Source organism: Fringilla coelebs, assembly GCF_963513975.1.
Source record: "Fringilla coelebs genome assembly, chromosome: 16".
NCBI lineage: Eukaryota > Metazoa > Chordata > Aves > Passeriformes > Fringillidae > Fringilla > Fringilla coelebs.
The window spans coordinates 2,611,580-2,628,617 of NC_140042.1; the positions used below are offsets into that span (position 1 = coordinate 2,611,580).

At 52.8% G+C, this 17,038-nt stretch overlaps 2 protein-coding genes across 3 annotated transcripts in view; one reads left to right on the top strand and one right to left on the bottom strand.

The window, feature by feature from the left end:
- Positions 1–81: 81 nt before the first annotated feature.
- PLD6 (phospholipase D family member 6) lies at positions 82–1,849 on the top strand (the record flags this gene model as incomplete). The annotated part of the gene is made up of 2 exons (XM_084216245.1): positions 82–490; positions 597–1,849. The coding sequence occupies 2 exons, from the start codon at positions 82–84 to the stop codon at positions 833–835; spliced, it is 648 nt and encodes a 215-aa protein (XP_084072371.1). The 3' UTR covers positions 836–1,849.
- A 3,911-nt stretch (positions 1,850–5,760) lies between these two features.
- Positions 5,761–17,038, bottom strand: part of MPRIP (myosin phosphatase Rho interacting protein) — a 72,830-nt gene continuing 61,552 nt past the window's right edge. Inside the window, exons 16-24 of one of the 2 annotated variants that reach the window (XM_084216790.1) lie at positions 14,932–15,079; positions 14,206–14,323; positions 13,334–13,493; positions 13,125–13,244; positions 12,533–12,619; positions 11,716–11,878; positions 11,301–11,386; positions 10,158–10,223; positions 5,765–7,122 (exon numbers count right to left, since the gene is read on the bottom strand). In XM_084216790.1, coding sequence (XP_084072916.1) covers positions 10,191–10,223; positions 11,301–11,386; positions 11,716–11,878; positions 12,533–12,619; positions 13,125–13,244; positions 13,334–13,493; positions 14,206–14,323; positions 14,932–15,079 — 915 coding nt within the window. In that variant the 3' untranslated portion in view covers positions 5,765–7,122; positions 10,158–10,190. Of the gene's footprint in view, positions 7,123–10,157; positions 10,224–11,300; positions 11,387–11,715; positions 11,879–12,532; positions 12,620–13,124; positions 13,245–13,333; positions 13,494–14,205; positions 14,324–14,931; positions 15,080–17,038 lie in introns of both variants that reach the window. The other variant, XM_084216789.1, reaches the window with a different exon arrangement.

Sequence of the window (17,038 nt, forward strand, 5' to 3'; positions counted from 1 at the left end):
CCAGCCCCGTGCGGCGGCCGCTCCTCCCCGCCGGCCGCTCCCGCCTCCGCCGCGGCTGCGCGGGCCGGGCCGGGCCGGGCCATGAGGGCGGCGGGGGCCGCGCAGGGCGCGGCGCTGGCGGCGGCGGCGGTGACCGCGGTGGCGCTGGCGGTGGCGGCCTGGCGCCGGGCCCGGCCCGTGCGGGAGGTGCTGTTCTTCCCCTCGCGGCCCTGCTGCATCGAGGCGCTGCTGGCCGAGGCGGCCGAGCCCGGGGCGCCCGCCCGGCCCTGCCCGTGCCCGCTGCCGAGCGGCGACACCGCCCTGAGCCGCCTGGTGCGCCGCCTCCTCTCCGCCCGCCGCTCGCTCGACCTCTGCCTCTTCTCCTTCTCCTGCCCGCAGCTCGCCCGAGCCGTGCAGCTCCTGCACCGCCGCGGGGTCCGCGTCCGCCTGGTGACGGACGCGCAGTACATGGGGCTGCACGGCTCCCAGATCGGCCGCCTGCGCCACGCGGGTGAGCGCGGCGGGGCCGCGGTGAGCCCGCACCGCTGCGGCCCTGCCCGTGCGGGCCCCAGCCGTGCCCCACGGCCCCCACAGTGCCTGTGTCTGTGTCTCTGCAGGGATCCAGGTGCGCCACGACCAGCACAGCGGGTACATGCACCACAAGTTCGCCATCGTGGACCGCAGGATGCTCATCACAGGCTCCCTCAACTGGACCACCCAGGCCATCCAGAGCAACCGGGAGAATGTGCTGGTGGTGGAGGACAGCGAGTATGTGAAGGCTTTTCAGGAGGAGTTTGAAAGGATTTGGGAGGAGTACAACCCTGCCAATTACAGGTTTTTTTCCGAAAGGCAGTGAATTATCGAGCTGCCTCACAGGGCTAGTGGAGCATGGTAACACCCACAGAGTTTATTATTATGTATAGACATCATTGTTTTGTCCGTCTGGGTATAACTTTGCTAAGTGTCTCCAGAGAAGTGAGGTGTTCTCTGCCCTAAAATGCCACAGATCCCTTGCTGTGGGTCATTCCCGTGCTAGAGGGAGGGACACAAGTGTTGGGTTGTGAGGGTGACAGTGACAGCGCTGCATCCGTAGGCATTAAAACTTTGGGCAGGCTCGTTGCTGTGCCCTGGTGCAGACCAGGTGTGTTCCTACAGTGCTGAGCGTGCGTTTCAGTGGTAAAAGGAACATTTTCCAACTCAGGATATGGAATGGAATTGTAGCCAATTCCAAATGGAATTGTAGCCCAAGGGCTCCTCTAAGGGAGGGGGAGAGAAGAGGGCTACAGCAGAGTTACGAGTTTCTATAGATTACGTGCCTTGGTTACATTTCTTGTTGGCATTAATTGTTGAAAGTTGGTAAAAGGAAATTCCTGGGAAATAGCAACAATTTTTGATTGTGCACATGTTTCTTTTGGTTAAAGGTTGGCAGAGCTCTGGTGTAAAAGATGAGCACAGATGGTAATGACAGCTTCTCTTCCAGCAAGGAAGTATAGAGAGCTCTGGAAGGAAGTGAGAGAAATGGTTCTTTGGGATCAGGGTTTATCTGGAGAGCAGACATGGCTGGAGCTGGGTCACCCACTTCAGGTGGGCTCTGGAAATCCCACCTGGTTCTTTCAGGTGTTGGGACACTTGTCATGGTCTGTGCAGCATGGTCTGTGCCTGGCAGCACCAGCCTGGGGACAGCGAGGGGAGGGAGGTGACATCTCTGTCCCCACAGCTCAGTGTGGAACAAAGATGATGTAAACCTAAGAATTTCAAACTCAAAATAGTGTCTAAGTAAGAATTGTTTTATACTGAATAGAAAGTGCCTTAGTACCTCTCAAAATGAAAAGAGGTTTTTATATTCTGTTACCATTTTTGTTACCAGTAGTGCTGGGATTGGCGCTGTTAAATAAACCATTTTCACAAAAAACATCAACAGCCTCATCTGACTTCTGCATTCCAATTACTGTAGATCCTTATTAAGTTATTTATGATCCATGGACATCCCCAGATTTTAGATTTGTTCTGAGAAAGTTTGCATGGGGAAAAAAAAAAGATGTTACCTGTATGGAAGCCCTAGGGAAGGTCATTCTCCAGTAAATCCCATTCAGCAGCACTAGATTTAAACTACTTACAATATATTATTGCTGTTAAAATGCAGCCTGTTGCATTTCCTATGTGAAGTGCTGCTATAAAAACAAACATCTCCCTTTTCATGTTCTGACCCCTGCTCTGTTCTTCTCTTTTTAGAAATAAACCTGTCACACACGGCATGCAAAGGGTGGTGCAAAAATAGTTTATTACCATATAGTTAATGTAAAGTTAGGTAATTATATTTACAAAGTAAAAATGATCAGCTACATCCAGGGGAGCCTAGCATGTCACACGAGGTTTGTAAGGAATAAATACAGTGAGAAAAAGTGACGTTTCTATTACAGCGAGCAGTTGATCAGGAATGGTGGCTCTTAAAAAAGCACTGGAATAAACTGGGAGTGGGAGGGAGAAGAGAAGGAGACAGGAACTGACATACATGGAGAAAGAGGAGCCTTCCACACCCTTCCCTTTTGCAGAGGAAAGAACTGATGTGAGAGCCCTGAGGCTGCAGCATCCCCGCGCTGCCCGGGGCCCTGCTGGAGCTGGGGGCTGGCTGCTCTGTCACATCAGCACAGACACACTCTGGGAAATGCCTCCTTGGCCCTCAGGGCTCACAGTGCCCCGGGCTGCTCCCAGACACTGCCCAGGTGTGACCAGGACCATTCCCACTGCCGGGGGAAGGACAGAGCCAAGGCTGTGGTGAGGCCACTGGAGGAAGACTGGCCATGAACACCTGGACTGCCACATCACACACCACAGAGCTTCCTTCCCTCCCCCCAAACCTCCATCCTTCCAAATGATTCCTGAAGCTCTCAAGTCATCCAGAGCTCCAGGAAGGCGGACACGGGCCAAGCTGGAGGATTCCTGCTTCCTACTTACCACAGTCTCCAGCACTTTACATGCTTTGCTTTCTCCAGGGGAGAACAAACAGTGAGCACTCTTGTCCTGCACACAGGGTGAAGAAAGCATGAATAATGCTAATTGCACCCATTGTTCACGAGTTCAGAGCCAGCTGGGTTAGTTCAGCTGGTACCAACTTGTCAGGTTTCTCTAGTAAATCCCACACCCTGGGTTTCCTCAGCAGCCTCACACCGAGGTTGTTTCCCTGTGTCTGCAGCAGTGCCCTTGTTGTAGTTCCACTAGGTGGAAGTTACTCAGTGAGTTAGAGCTGGAGGCCAGGCTGCTGTGGGCTGGCTGTGTGTGCAAGGGGGGCTGTGGCTGGCAGGGAGGGGTTGCTGCTCTCTGGAGCAACAGGGCACAGTTTGCACATGCACAGCGTTGATGCTGCCATCAAACACGAGGTTATTGAGTCCTCTGACTGGAAAAAAACACCCCAAATTTATAGCAAAGGTTACAAGGGTCAGACAGACTGTACACAATCTTCAGACAGGTACCTTCAAAGCTAAAGGCATACATCAGCAGAAAAGGTTTGAAAAGGTTTTTAAAACAGTCCTCAAACCCCCAAAAAAGCAGTTTATCGGGGCAGATGGGGTGGGTTGGACACGTTACACTCATTCCTCCTCTCCCAACCCACTCTGGGGCCTCTGTGCTACAAGAAGACTTAAAAATCAAACCCACAACTCAGTCACAACAGAGAACCCTCTGCAAACTGCTGAGGAATAAATATTTACACTGCACTGCTTGGAATACTATACAGGTATTAAATTACTTTTGTTTTTAAAAAAGAGAAGAATAAAAAAGCTTTTTTTTTTACCTAAAAAAATGGAAAAAAATACAAAGCAAAGGCAAGCCACAGCAAGTGTGCTTGAGTGTCCACAACACACTGAGTATCCAAACCAGGACAAATATGCAAAGGTCTTGTGGAAGTGCCATCAAATAGAGTAGGTACAAAATGTGAGCACTTTTACTGCAGCCCAGTTCTCTGGTACCAAAAAAGGGATTTTTCTGGTTTGCAAGCCAGCACCAAGTCTAAGCAATTCTATTTTTGAAACAAATGAACACAATTTGCTTCTTTTCTTAATACATGAGCAAAGAGAAGGTGACATTTAAAGAAGGATTCTGTCTGGCTCAGGGGAGATGGTGCAAATAGGAGGAAAATTTTACTCAGGAAAAATAAGATTACTTGGAGCCAACAAGGCTCCAAGACCTGTGCCTTTGCTGCACTCCTAAATCTCCCTTTTTGGTGCTATCAATAGTGAGGAGTGATGCAGAATGCAACACCTTGCCCACACACTTTCTAATTTAAATAGCCACTGATTAATCCCAAAAGATGGATGGAGCCTGGAGCAGGAAGAGGCAGGAGGGTAACTGAGGATCACTGCTATGAGTAAAAGGACTTCTCCCTTTATTTCCAAGTACTGGGCTCTACAGCAGGAATATTTCAGTTTGGGGCTGTTTATTGGTGCTGCAGGTTCTTTTTCTTTACAGTAAAAGCAGTGAAGTGCTGCCCCTTGCCCTGGAGAGATGCTCAGACTCACCAGAGCGAGCCCAGAACCCTCAGCGGGGGTTCAGAACATTTAGCAGCATAAGGGACCTTCCTTCCTCCTCTTCCTCTCAGTGACCCCCAGAATTCACAGCTCCCACCCTAAACACACCCAGACATCCTTCCCCAGCACTGCCCCAGAGGGTGCAGCTGATCCTGGTGATGCCAAGGCCACTGCTCAGCCCTGTCTGTACAGCAGACCAAGATCCTCCATTTATTTTTCCAGAGGAGCCCAACTCCCCCATGGAAAACGTCTGCTCCTACAAGCTGGAGCACATGAGCAGGATTTGCTGGGGAATGTAAGAAAGGGCAGGGTCCACATGGCAAGGAGACCAGGATGTTCTGCTTGGTGGGCTAAAAAGGACAAAGTCCCACCCTAAGCCTAAAGAGAAGAGAAGGAGGAGGAGGAGGAGGGTTCTCCTAGAGCCAGTGACATCCTGTAAGGGAAGAGCAATGACAATGACAAGGCCCACGTGCCATCCCAAATCCTCTGCCAGGAGATGAGAGCTCACCACAGACAGCAGAGCAGCCAGGGATGGAGCAGCTGGAGAGGTGATCCAGGTGGGCACAGCAGGAAGGTGCCCGGGTTCCCCAGTGCCCAGACCATGGAAGTGCTGTGCTGAGCTCGGATGCAGGGGCTGCACATGCACACACCTGAGCACTGCTGAGGAGGGAAAGGCTTTGTATCCACAGGATGAGCATCCCTCCTACCCTGCTCACACCTCCATGCACACCCAGGCACACAGAGCATCCCCCAGAACAGCTGCTCTGCCATCCTGCCTGGGGACAAGAGGGGCTCCTCCGGGCAGGACCAGCTGCCAAGTCCTGCTGTGAGGTGCCAGCCTGGACACTTGGCCATGGCAAGGCCACACAAGCTGGACAAGAGCCTGACTCCCACCGCGGTCCAGTGACACTATGTCCTGCTGGAAAAAAGAGATTCTGCTCCCAGGAGGATGAAGGCAACTCTGGCAGCTGCTGTGGCGCAGCCTGGCAGGACTGGGGGTGGCTTCACCAGCCCCGTGGGGCTCTGAGAGCTGCACCTGTACCAACCCCAGACCCAAAACCAGCAGGGAAGCACCTGGAGCTGCTGGCCTCAACCTTGGCCGAGTGCCTGAAGGACAAGAGGAAGCTCTGCTCCGGGTGAAGGCCAGGATATCTTCCACATCCCAGCCTGAAGAGGTCACTCAGCACCCAACCAGGCTGGGAAGCACACATGCTGGAGTCTCCTTCAGCCCTGGTGACCTTCCAGGTGGCATCTTGAGATTTATCCAGAAATAAACTTCCACACCTGCAAAGCAGCACAGACTTCTTCTAGGAAGCCTCTGCTCAGCTGGCTGTGACCATCTAGTGCTACCAGCTCCTCATCCCTTGGTTTGTATGCATCTATCTGCCTCATGGTGCTAAATTGTATGTTTTAAATACAGAAGCTATTAGGACTGAGAAGGTCTGAAGCACATACTGGTTTTGAGATCTTTATTTCAGGAAAAGATTAAAGAATTAAAATAGGAGCTGCCCTGCTGACAAGAAGAGTTGAATTCAAGAAGCTGGTAAAAAAGGAGCATTATATGCATTGAGCACTGTGCATTTTCAGTCAATATTGGCTCTACTTTCTACTCTACTTTCCTTTGACTAGGAAAAGGGAGTTTCACATGCGCACAGACCCTGGGATACACGGGATTCGATGAGAGGAAGGGAGTAACAGCAAAAAAAAAAAAAAAAAAAAAAAAAAAAAAGAAAAGAAAAAGAGAGAGTGCTGGGCTTGATCTAACAGAGGCAAGAAAGTGATCTTACAGCTCGGCCCCTGGAACACCAACTCCGACCACCGGCGAGACGGGAGCGAGGACACGCCGACGGGGCCGACTCGATGGTGCACTTCAGTAGCTGCAGCTCCCCATCCAAAACCACCTGGGCAGCCACCAAAGCTTGCCAGGCTTCGGTGGCACCTACATTCAGGACACGGCACAGTCACGGGGCAGGAGAATCACTTCTTGCATCCTTCTCCAGCGAGAGTCAGTGTTGTACCTCCAGGCTGCGGGCGCCGGCACGGACTCGCGCTCCCCGACAGCTTCCCCCGGCTTTCCCCCCTTGTAGGTGCAAGTAATGCAGTCGAGATCAACGGTTAGATCAGGCTCCTGGTGTGCTCTGAGCACGGGGTCTCTAGACAGCAGTAAGAGCTCGGTCTGGCTGACACCACCCAGGCCCTGCTCGCTCTTCCCGACAGAGCTATAGCTTATTAACAGGCTGCTGAGCCTTAATACTGACACTTAGTGTAATGGTTTACAGTAAAGAAAGGATTCTCCTACAAAGCGCCAAAGAGAGGGGGGGAAAACCCCACTCCAATCCCTTCCTCTCCCTCTCAGAGTCTCTGGAGCATCTCACAAGCAGGAAAGGAGCCGGGGAGGCGAGGGGGGCACCGCCACGGTGGCGCCGGGTCCCGTCGGGGCGTCAGGACGAACGACAGCGAGGACATCGCGAGGAACGAGAGACAAACGGTGCTGGTGCTGTGCTGCCTCAAGCTGGGAGGTGCGCGTGGTCAAGCGGAGCGGGGAGAACTAGTCTTTCTTCAAGTCCCTGGATTCAAAAAGCTTCAGGCGTTCTTGCACAGTCAGGCCTTCCTTCAGACTCTGGGAGAGACAAAAGACAGAGAGCGCTGGGGCAGGGGCGGCGCGCCCGGGGCGGGGAGCGGCGCTCAGGCACAGCCGCGGCAGCGAGGAATGGGCTCCTGGGTGGAGGATTAGTGGGACATGCTGAGAGAGAACACACGGTTATGGAGGGCAGTTACTGCCTGGAGACAGGGTGAGATTGCAAATGAACCAGGCGACGAACCAGAAGCAATGAGAGGCACATCATGCTGCAAGCAGGATTAGCTGACTTGGGAACGAGCCCCTGTGCTGGGGTGACTTTATGATACTTGCATCCCCACTCGTCTGTTTAGCCCAGAAATAAGCTTTGCACCTTACAGACTGGTTCTGAGAGTGAAGGGGGGGAAGAAGAAGCATGCAGAAATATTTTCTCAAACTGGCTTGAATCTGCTTTCTGGAGGAACCTCTTTGCAGGTTCTCTCCCAAATCTGCCCTAAACCAGGACATCCCCAGAGCTCAGAGGGCACTGCCGGATGGGGCAATTCCAGCGAGGGAGCCCCAGGCAGGCCAGCTGGGATCTGCTATGCTGAAGCCCCAGGATGCTGAGCAGGACCTGCAGGCTGGTCCTTCCCCGCCTCTCCCATCACTACAGCACCCATGGGGACAGTCCTGGCTCCACTCCATGCAGGATTTGCCCAAGAAACCCTGGAAACAGCTGTGTGCTGGCAGCGACCATCCCACCCCTTCTCTCACCCCACCCTGGGACTCTCCCAAGCCAAAGATGCCTCGACAGCCCACAGTTAGACAGAGGACTCCTAAATGCTGCTCAGATCTGGCAGGCCCTGATGGCTGATCCAATTCAGATGCAGCATCCAGATTTCAAGGCACAGCTCTCAGCTGGCCAGCAGCTCTCTGGCATCTGGAATTGTAAAATCCATCAGCTACACATGGGGACTCAGTAGCACAGCACTGAGAGGGGCAGAAACCCAGAAACAAATTGTCCTGTAGGACAGCTTTAAACTGAAACCAGCCTGAGGGGATGCACCAGCCTAATGTCAGGACCCTCCTTCCTGCAGCCCCAAACCTGTGGCACAAGAGACTGAGGACAGCAAAGCATTAAGTGGTGAGCTGTCCCTGTAGATGAGGAGGCACAGCCACCTCCCATCCCTAAAAAAACCCCCCAGCCAGGGCTCTGCCCCTCTGTGCCCCACTGCCTGTCCCAGCCCCACAGCTCTGCCTGCCAGCCCGTCCTTGGAACTTGCAAGGAATTCATGCTGCAGATGGAACATTATTCACTTTACAGACCAAGCCTTGGCACCTTCAAAGGCACAGACTGGAGGGATGGAAATCAGCTCCTAGGAGGAAAGTCTGAGGGAACTGGAGAGAGCATGAAGTGACAGCACAAGAGGGGATGGCTTCCCACTGCCAGAGGGCAGGGTTGGATGGGATATAGGGAAGAAATTCTTCCCTGTGAGGGTGGTGAGGCCCTGGCACAGGGTGCCCAGAGAAGCTGTGGCTGCCCCATCCCTGGAAGTGCCCAAGGCCAGGCTGGATGGGGCCTGGAACAACCTGGGATAAGGGAAGGTGTCCGTGCCCATGGCAGGGGGTTGGAACAGGATGACTTTTCATCCCTTCCAACCCAAACCATTCTGTGAATCCATAATCCTACTATCAGGCAGCCACCTCCCCTTCTCCTTTCCCCTCCCTGGCTGTGGGACTGTTCTACCACAGCAGCAGGTTGGACTTTTGGGCTGCATTTTCCTTCCCATGTATTTATCAAGGCAGGACTCCATGATAAACTTGCCCCAAGGCTGTGCAGATTCCCATGGTTACTGTATTTCTGGAAATGTTTTTCCTCCCACAGGCCCACAAACACAGAAGGGCTTTGCCAGGCAGCGTGGAAATGAAAGCACTAAACTGGACTGAATTTCCAAATGCTTTGTGCTCTCTTTCCAAGGGGCAGCAGAGTCTCCTGGGATGAGAGTCTCTGAGCACACACTTCCTAAAGGAAGTTTACTTTGGGCCTCTTTAAATGGGAGCAGCTCATGCATTCCAGTTCTCACATCTGATTTCTCAGTGGATGGAAAGAGACACCAGGAGTCATCAGCCTGTTCTGCCTGATGGCACAAATTCCAGCAAATTCAGCCCCCAGGCAGTCCCACAACCATTTCAGTTGCTGATGAGGAGAGCCTGATGAAGTGAGACTAATGTAGGATGATATCTGTAATAAAGGGATCTTCCACAGACTTCCTGAGGCTCTCCACCCACCGTGCTGGGAGCTCCCCTCTCCTAACCTGCCTCTGCAGGTGCTCCCACCTCAGTCTTTGCCATGGGCCAGGAAATTCACTGTTACTCCAGTTAATGGAGATATCTGGCTCATTAGAATCAGCCTAATTTCTTATCAGCTCCCTCCTTTTGCTGGATGAGCTTGGAAGCCTTGGAGGCTCAGGGATGGAGAGCAGGAGGAGGTTACTGGGCAAGGAAGACTCTTGCTCGGGCATGGATCAACCTGAAAAAGCAGCAACTGTGGGTAAAGGAAATTAGAGCAGTCCAGGACATTCCCTCGGCAGCTGAGGTGGCTGAGACCATTTTCCATGCTCCAGGCTGTTATGGGAAGTACACTTAAAGGCATCCCAGACTATTCCTGCACCTGGCTAACAGCAAAACAGGTGTTTTCCTAGGAGACCTGGACAGTGCTGGAGTTTAGTCTGAGGCATGCAGAGTCATTCAGGCATGCACACTCAGTGTCCCACGCTCCCAACACAGTAAACAGAAAACGTGTCTCACCATGCCCAAATGCTCTCTGTGATGATGAGCTGTGTTGGTGAGGGTGGGAAGAGAAGGAAGACAAAAAGCCACATCCCCCAGGGAAGAGGCAGAGAGACTGCATTTCACATGGATCCTGGGTACACTGACTCCTCCCCTCCCCTTCCCCTTCACCCAGGAGAAGAATTAGCAGTGAATAAACCTGTCAGTCAGTGAGTGATTAAGAGCAGGAGGGCTCTAGTTTGGCAGGAGGTGTGAGCAGTGCATGCAGAGGTTGGGGCTGTGGCGTGGGCGGGTGCCGCTGTGTTTACCTACGTGGCAGGGAACCTGGACTCGGGTTCATTTCAGTTATCCCATGAGACCTGCTCAATAACGGACTGTTGAAGGAAAAAGCAAAATAAAACAAAAAAATAACAAAAAACAAAAGAAGAAGCTCATAAATCCCACGTGAATTTGCGCTGGCGCAGCCCCAGCCCCCCGTCCCGCAGCGATGCCCTGGCACAGCCCCTGCTTCTTCTCCTCTCCTTCCCCACCAAGCAACACACATGGGGACCACACAGAAAGTGATCTGAGTTGAAGTGGTGAAGGGAAACCCAGCATCAGAGTGGCCCTGCAGGTCTGGGCTGCCCCAAAATGTGCAGAAGTCCCTCTCTGTTCACTGGGTGCAGTGCAGATGCCCTGAGCTGAGGAGCTGCTGCTTGCAGAGCTCCCAGTGTTTCCCCACCTGGGCACCAAGCTCAAAGTATTTTGCCTGCCCTGCAAGAGCCCAACCACTTCAAACATCAGCAAGAGACACCAGGTGAGAGGCAAAGCAGGTTTGCTCATGCTGAGCTTCCTCCCAGCTGCCCTGTGTTTAATGCTGACTCCTGATCAGCATTATTTGCCCTTCCTTGTCCCTGCGGTCCCACATGATGGAACTGGCTGCCAAGGAGAGCTTGGCACAGCATCACTGGGCTTTGGGATCAACAGCAAGCACAGAAGGACCACAGAAGCACAGGGCCATCTGCACCATGTTAACACACAAGCAAAATGTGTGTTAAATATGCCCAGGACCCAGACATTGCTGATACACATAAAGACAAAAAATCTTGCAGGGATGAACACTAAAACTAGAACGATGTGCACATTTCCACCTATATTTCAACTGAAAAGAAGGAGCAGATACTGGAATAGTCCTCCTGTGAAAGACCAAGGAACAAGAAGAATGTCAGCCTTTTTCCCAACCAGGGAGCAGCTTCATGCCTCCATGAAGGAAGGTCTGGAGTAGGGGAGTGGGCCCTGCCTGGCTGCACAGTCAGTCCTTTTGCAGTAAAAAACCATCCAGGCTAGCACTAGTGGCTGGGAAATTTTTAATTTTGTTCCCCTGCCCATTTCTTCCCATTTGGGATCCCCATCAAAGAGAAATGCTGGGCATTCCTCATTCCCATCCCACTGGGCAGGACATCTGAGCTCACCTTTGACCTGATATTCCTTAGTTGCCGGCTAACACTGGATCTGTCTTTCTTCAAGAAATCAGGGTTGCTTTTTGATTTCATAATATCTGGGAAGAAGCAAAAGAAGTGGGATTAGCCTGGTGCCTACTGCCTTCCTGCAAGGACAGGGCTGAGGCTCTGCCCTCCCAGCCCAGGGAAGTGCCCCGATGAGCCCAACTCTTAGCACTGCCCCAAGGGCAGAGGGGGCTTTTGGGCATCCCTGCATCATGAGGTTTTCCCGATGCAAAATGCCAGAAGGCTTTCAAAGCCCATCAGCTTTGGGTTGGAAGGCCAAGTCCTACATTCAGACCCGTTCCTGCACAAGGGTTTGTAATCCAGGATTCCCTGCTAGCTGGGGGTACCCAGGACTGATTGGAACTGCTGGAGGAGGACTGACCATATCCTGATACAGTGGTGTTCACAGGGGATTTCTCTCCCTGAGCTTCTGTGGCTGCTTTCAGCTGCTCTTTCAACCTGCTGATATCACAGTCTGCCTTGGCCTTCACGATGCTCAGCTCCGTGTAGATGTCTTTGTACTTGTCGCTGGCGTATTTCTTATCCTGGCAAGGGAACAAGAACAACCCAATGGAGCCAGACAGACAGCTGGAGCCGAGGGGTTTGTGGATGCACTGAAGAGGAGCTTGGCAAACGCCGACGGAAGAAGAGCCGGCAGCGGGAGAGAGGCTTGGCCAGGGCAACTCACGCCCTCGGAGCTGCTTCCAACAGCGACCGGGACTGCAGGAATGGGGACAGGCGGAGAGCTGAGAGCCAAGGGCCAGCACACAGCGCTGCCCGTGCGTGCAGCCCCTCAGCTACAGGGCTGTTAGTGGCTTTTCATTTTAGCCAAGACACAGAATTCAAGCAGAATTCCCAGAAATGGCCTTGGCTTGTCCAGAGCAAACCAGTTCCACTGCTGCGAGGCTGGGCAGATCTCTAACACTGATTGATTGTGCCATTTAAATCTGATCTGATGTGACAGTAAATGGGGAAATCATGCTGAAAGGGATGTTTTCCCACACTGTCTCCTTTGTGGGGTAAGTCTTAAGTTGATACATGGAGTGCTTTACTGATGACACCAAAATGGGTATTGAATTACATTCAGGGGAAAAAATAAATATGGTTTCAAATCTAGGTGTAAATGGGCTGAAATCTAAGCACAGACACTCAGGAGCAGAGCACAGTAAGAGGATTTGCAGAACCACCCCTGGCATTACCCTCAGTGCTGTCTGCAGCTCGTCTTTGAGGGAGCTGATCTCCTGCTTCAGGTACTGGATTTCGGATTCTTTCACCCGCAGCAGGACCTGTGGGAACAAAAACCAGCATCTTTGCACCTGAGCAGACACAGTGTGACAGCTGCTGTACCCAGCAGCAGCCAAGCCAAGGGCTGCAGACTCAGCCCCATGCCAGCACCACAAAGCCTCTGGTCCACCCATCTTCTGCTTCTCACAAGAAAACTCCTCCTGGTTCTCCTGGGAACTCGCCCAAGCTGGCAGTTCTGATGAGCTCCCTGCACACCCCACTTTCTGTCCCCACTGCTCTGCATGGATTGGATCCCAGGGACAAGCAGGGGCTGCAGAAGGAAGAGGGAGTGTCTGGCTCAACGTGGTGAGGAGATCAGGACCCCAGAATCTCCTGGCCTCATACAGCTCATGATAACAGTGCTGACCAGCCACGAGAGCCGACTGGGGGACAGATGGCTGCGACACCTCCCAGCTGTGACACCTCCCAGGCTGTGACACGCTCCCAGGCTGTGTCCTGGGGTACACAGCACTTGTGCCCACCCATGTGCCTCTCTGCAGAGCTCACCTCCAGCTCGTAGGCGTCCTTGCCCTGCGTGAGAGGCGACCCAGCAGCCTCTCCCCCGCCCTCCCCGGTCAGCAGGGTCCGCAGTCGCGTGATCTCCGCAGCCAGGCGGTTATTCAGCTCCTGGGGAGAGGAGGAGAGCCGTGGTGGGAAGGGGGAGCACGGCCACAGCTCAGCATGGAGCTCAGGGTCAGCAGGGCAGGGAGCCTCACCTGGTTGTGGGCGTTGAGCTCCTGGTTCTCCCGCTGGCACTGGCGGAGGGCCTGCCTCTCAGCCTCCAGCGCCTGCGCCAGGTGGGCGTTCTCCAAACACTTCTGGGAATACTGCTCCGAAAGCACCTCCAGCTCCCGCTGCACCGACTGCAGCTCCTCCCTGCAGAACACACCTGGGGGTAGTGCCCTCCCCACACACACACATCCCCAAGCCCATTCTTCTTTCAGCATCCCAGGACAACCCAACAGGGAGCTAAGCACCGAGGATCAGGATTGCATATTCTCTTTGGGAAAAAGACTCAAGCCCAAAGCAAGTCAACTCTTCTCTTTCCTGGCATGCAACCTGGGACAGTGGAAGGTGTCCCTGCCCATGGCAGAGGGCTGGCATGAGATAAGCTTTAAGGTCCCTTCCAACCCAAACCATTCCAAGATTCTAAGTTTGCTGTGGGCACTCAGGACCAGGTGTATTTGCACACCTCCCCAACTTATATAGATGTATCAAGGTTGATAAAGCTGACAGGCAGCCCTGCTCAGCTCCTATGGGGGGACACAGCCTTGCTATGGAAAGCTCAGAGCTTCCTCCTCACCTTCTGAACGACCCTGCTGCTGCAGTTGTGTGAAAAGCAGCACTGGCTGCTCATCTGCTACTTCTGGGGACCATAAAGCAGCTATTTTGGGTAATGTGGGTACATTGACCTGGAGCCTGGAAGATTATGGGCAACCAGGAGGCTCTGATGGATGCAGCTGAGTCGGGACCAAGGGAAGAGGCCCCTGAAATCACCCCAAACTCATCGCCAGAATCAAAAGGCAGAGAAGGATCCCCCACACATGATCTCCCTGCCAGATGGTGACAAGGACAGTGATGGCCTTACAGGTACTGCCTTCGGAGGGCCTCGATGTCGGCGTTGACGCTGCTGATCTGGGAGCGCTGGGACTTCTCCAGCTCGCGCTCCAGCTCCTCCCGGTGCGCGTTCTTCATGGCTTCGATGGCTGCGGAGGCAGCACAGCGTTAGCACCCAGCACCCTCCACCCACTGCTGGGCTTTCCAGTTTTTGTTCATTTCTTAAAGGAACAAAACCAAAGTCATCCCTGCAAATCTCCCACTGCTTCACGGCCCCTTCGGTCTGTGCCCCAGCTGCAAAGGGGATTCTGCAAATCCAGCTTTTTAACAGAGTCCAAATGATTGTCCCCTTTACACATTGTTTCCTGGACTGTGGGACTCCTAATGCAGAGCCCCTGAACTCCAGTGTTTCAACATTCCCTGAGGCACTGAAGAATTAATTCAGTGTGGAATTGGTAATAATTTAACCACAGGAATGACTAATGCCTTTTGGAGTTGGAATGCAAAACAGATCAGACTGTGTAACAGCCAAAGACAGGGGTACCAAGCCTGGAGAAAGATCAGGAGATGAGCACCAAACCTGGATGACCAGGAGATGCACCTTCATCAAAAACATCTTTCCCACAAGCCCATTGCCATCTCTCTGTGCAGCCCACCCAGCCCTCATCCCATCCCTGCTCTGCTCCTCAACACAGCCACCACCACCCTTGTGTCCACATCACCCCAGAGCTGCCCCACCATGGAGTGCCCCTGGTACCTGAGATGGTGGCAGCTGTTTCCTCTGCCAGCAGGCGATCCTTCTCCTCCCGCAGCTTCTCCAGCTCCCGCTGGTGCTGCCGCTGCAGGTCCTCGATCTTCTTCTGGTGCGTCTCCTCCATGGCTGCAAAGCCCCTCTCACATGTTGCCTGCAAAGGGAGGACGGGAAAGGGTTGGCCAGGAGCACAGGGTCGGTGCCAGTGTGGTGGGGAGCCCAGCAGGAGCCACAGCTCAGCTGCCCAGGTCCAGCAGGGATCTTCTTCTGCTCCCCCAGCCAAGGAGCACGATGGACCTCGCCAAGGTCAGGGCTTGTCCTGCAGTCGCTTGATCCCTGACAGCTCCAGGAAAAAGGATGCACAGGGGCAGACCCAGTTGGGGAATGCAAATATATGTCAAAAAAACAATAAAAAAATCCCTTCTGTGCCCCTTCTGCTCTTTTCAGTGCCTGTTTTTTTCAGTCTCTGCGTGTAAGGAAGATGACGTGACAGCAACAGGATCTTAATTCCCAACCAAGTATTGCTATAATTGCTTCAGGGAAAATTACTTGCTAATTGAATTACTAGGAAAGAACTCGGGCCAGGACACAGGAGGAGCAGTTTGGGGAGTTGGGATTCACCAGGGGTGAGGTCCTGAATTCCTGCCTGGTCCTTCTGTTCCCAGCTCAGCTGCCAGCCTAAGCATATCAGGATCCTGGACGAACACAAGGCTGCAGGACACAGACAGGACCAGCAAAGCCACAGGCAGGCCCAAGCCACGAGGGAAGAAGGGGCACACACTGGGGACAAGGTGCTGAGCCCCAGCAGGCAGCTTGGGACAAACCTGATGCCAAGCACTATAAAGGGTTTTTCCCCTTAATGACACAGCCTGGCTTTATTCCTGATTTCAACTAAGCTCCCCTAGATTCACACCAGTGTTTTCTGTGGAAAGTGGGAACTGTCACCACCTCTGGGAACCCATGGGAAATTTTAGGGGGACAATTCACTCACCCAGTGGCAGAAGTGCTCATGACAGTCCAACACCATTGACTCTCACTAACACACCCCTCAGCATCACCTTCTTGGCTAATGCTCTGTTACCCACACCTCATCCTCATTCCCAATTTTTAACTTTGGTGGGTTTTTCCCTCCCATTTAATTTTTAATCCTTAGGCATCCTTCTCTTTCCTAGCTTTGTTTGTTTATTATTTTAGACTCCTAACTCAGTGCCAGAACCTGCCTGGACTTGGCTGTGGCACAGAGCAGCCCTGCAGGATTCTTCATTACACCCAGAATCATAGAATATGCTAAATTGGAAGGGATCCACAAGGATCATCAAGTCCAACTCCTGAAACACCAGTAATTTTGGAAGAAAAAGGTGCATACTCTGCCATAGGTCTAGCTGTAGATTCACTATTTAATGTATTGTAAATGCACTGCCATAAATCCACAGGCACAAATCAGCATTTCATAGAATCACTGAATGGTTTGGGTTGGAAGGGACCTTAAAGTCCATCCTGTTCCACCCCCTGCCACAGGCAGGGACACCTTCCACTATCCCAGGTTGCTCCAAGCCTTGAACCTGGCCTTGGACACTTCCAGGGATGGAGCAGCCACAGCTTCTTGGGACCACCTATGCCAGGACCTCACCACCCTCACAGGGAATGATTTCTTCCCAATATTAAATCTAAATCTACTTTTCCTTCATCTAAAGGCCATTCCCCCTTGTCTTGCCCCTTCATGCCTTTGTCAGAAGTCCCTTCCAGCTCTCTTGGAGCCCCTCTAAGCACTGGAAAGGGCTGCAAAGTCTTCCTGGAGCCTTCTCTTCTCCCAGTTGAAGAGTTATGCTTGTCTTACTGATGTTACTGGTGCTGCTGATGTTACATTCTCCATCAGGTTCTCAAGAGAAGAATGAAGCACATTCAAGCCTCCAGTTTGGGCAGGTTTCCAATTGCTTGGTTGGCTTTCTGACCACCACTGCTTAATTACAATGGGATTCAGCAAAACTACTGCTCTCCCCAGGCTAAAACCAGCTTTTGGCTGGAGTTGAGCCACACCTCACCCCCAGCTCAAATGTGTGCTGGATCTTGTGGCTGGAAGCAAGCTCTCCCACATTTTTGCTGATCCTTAAGA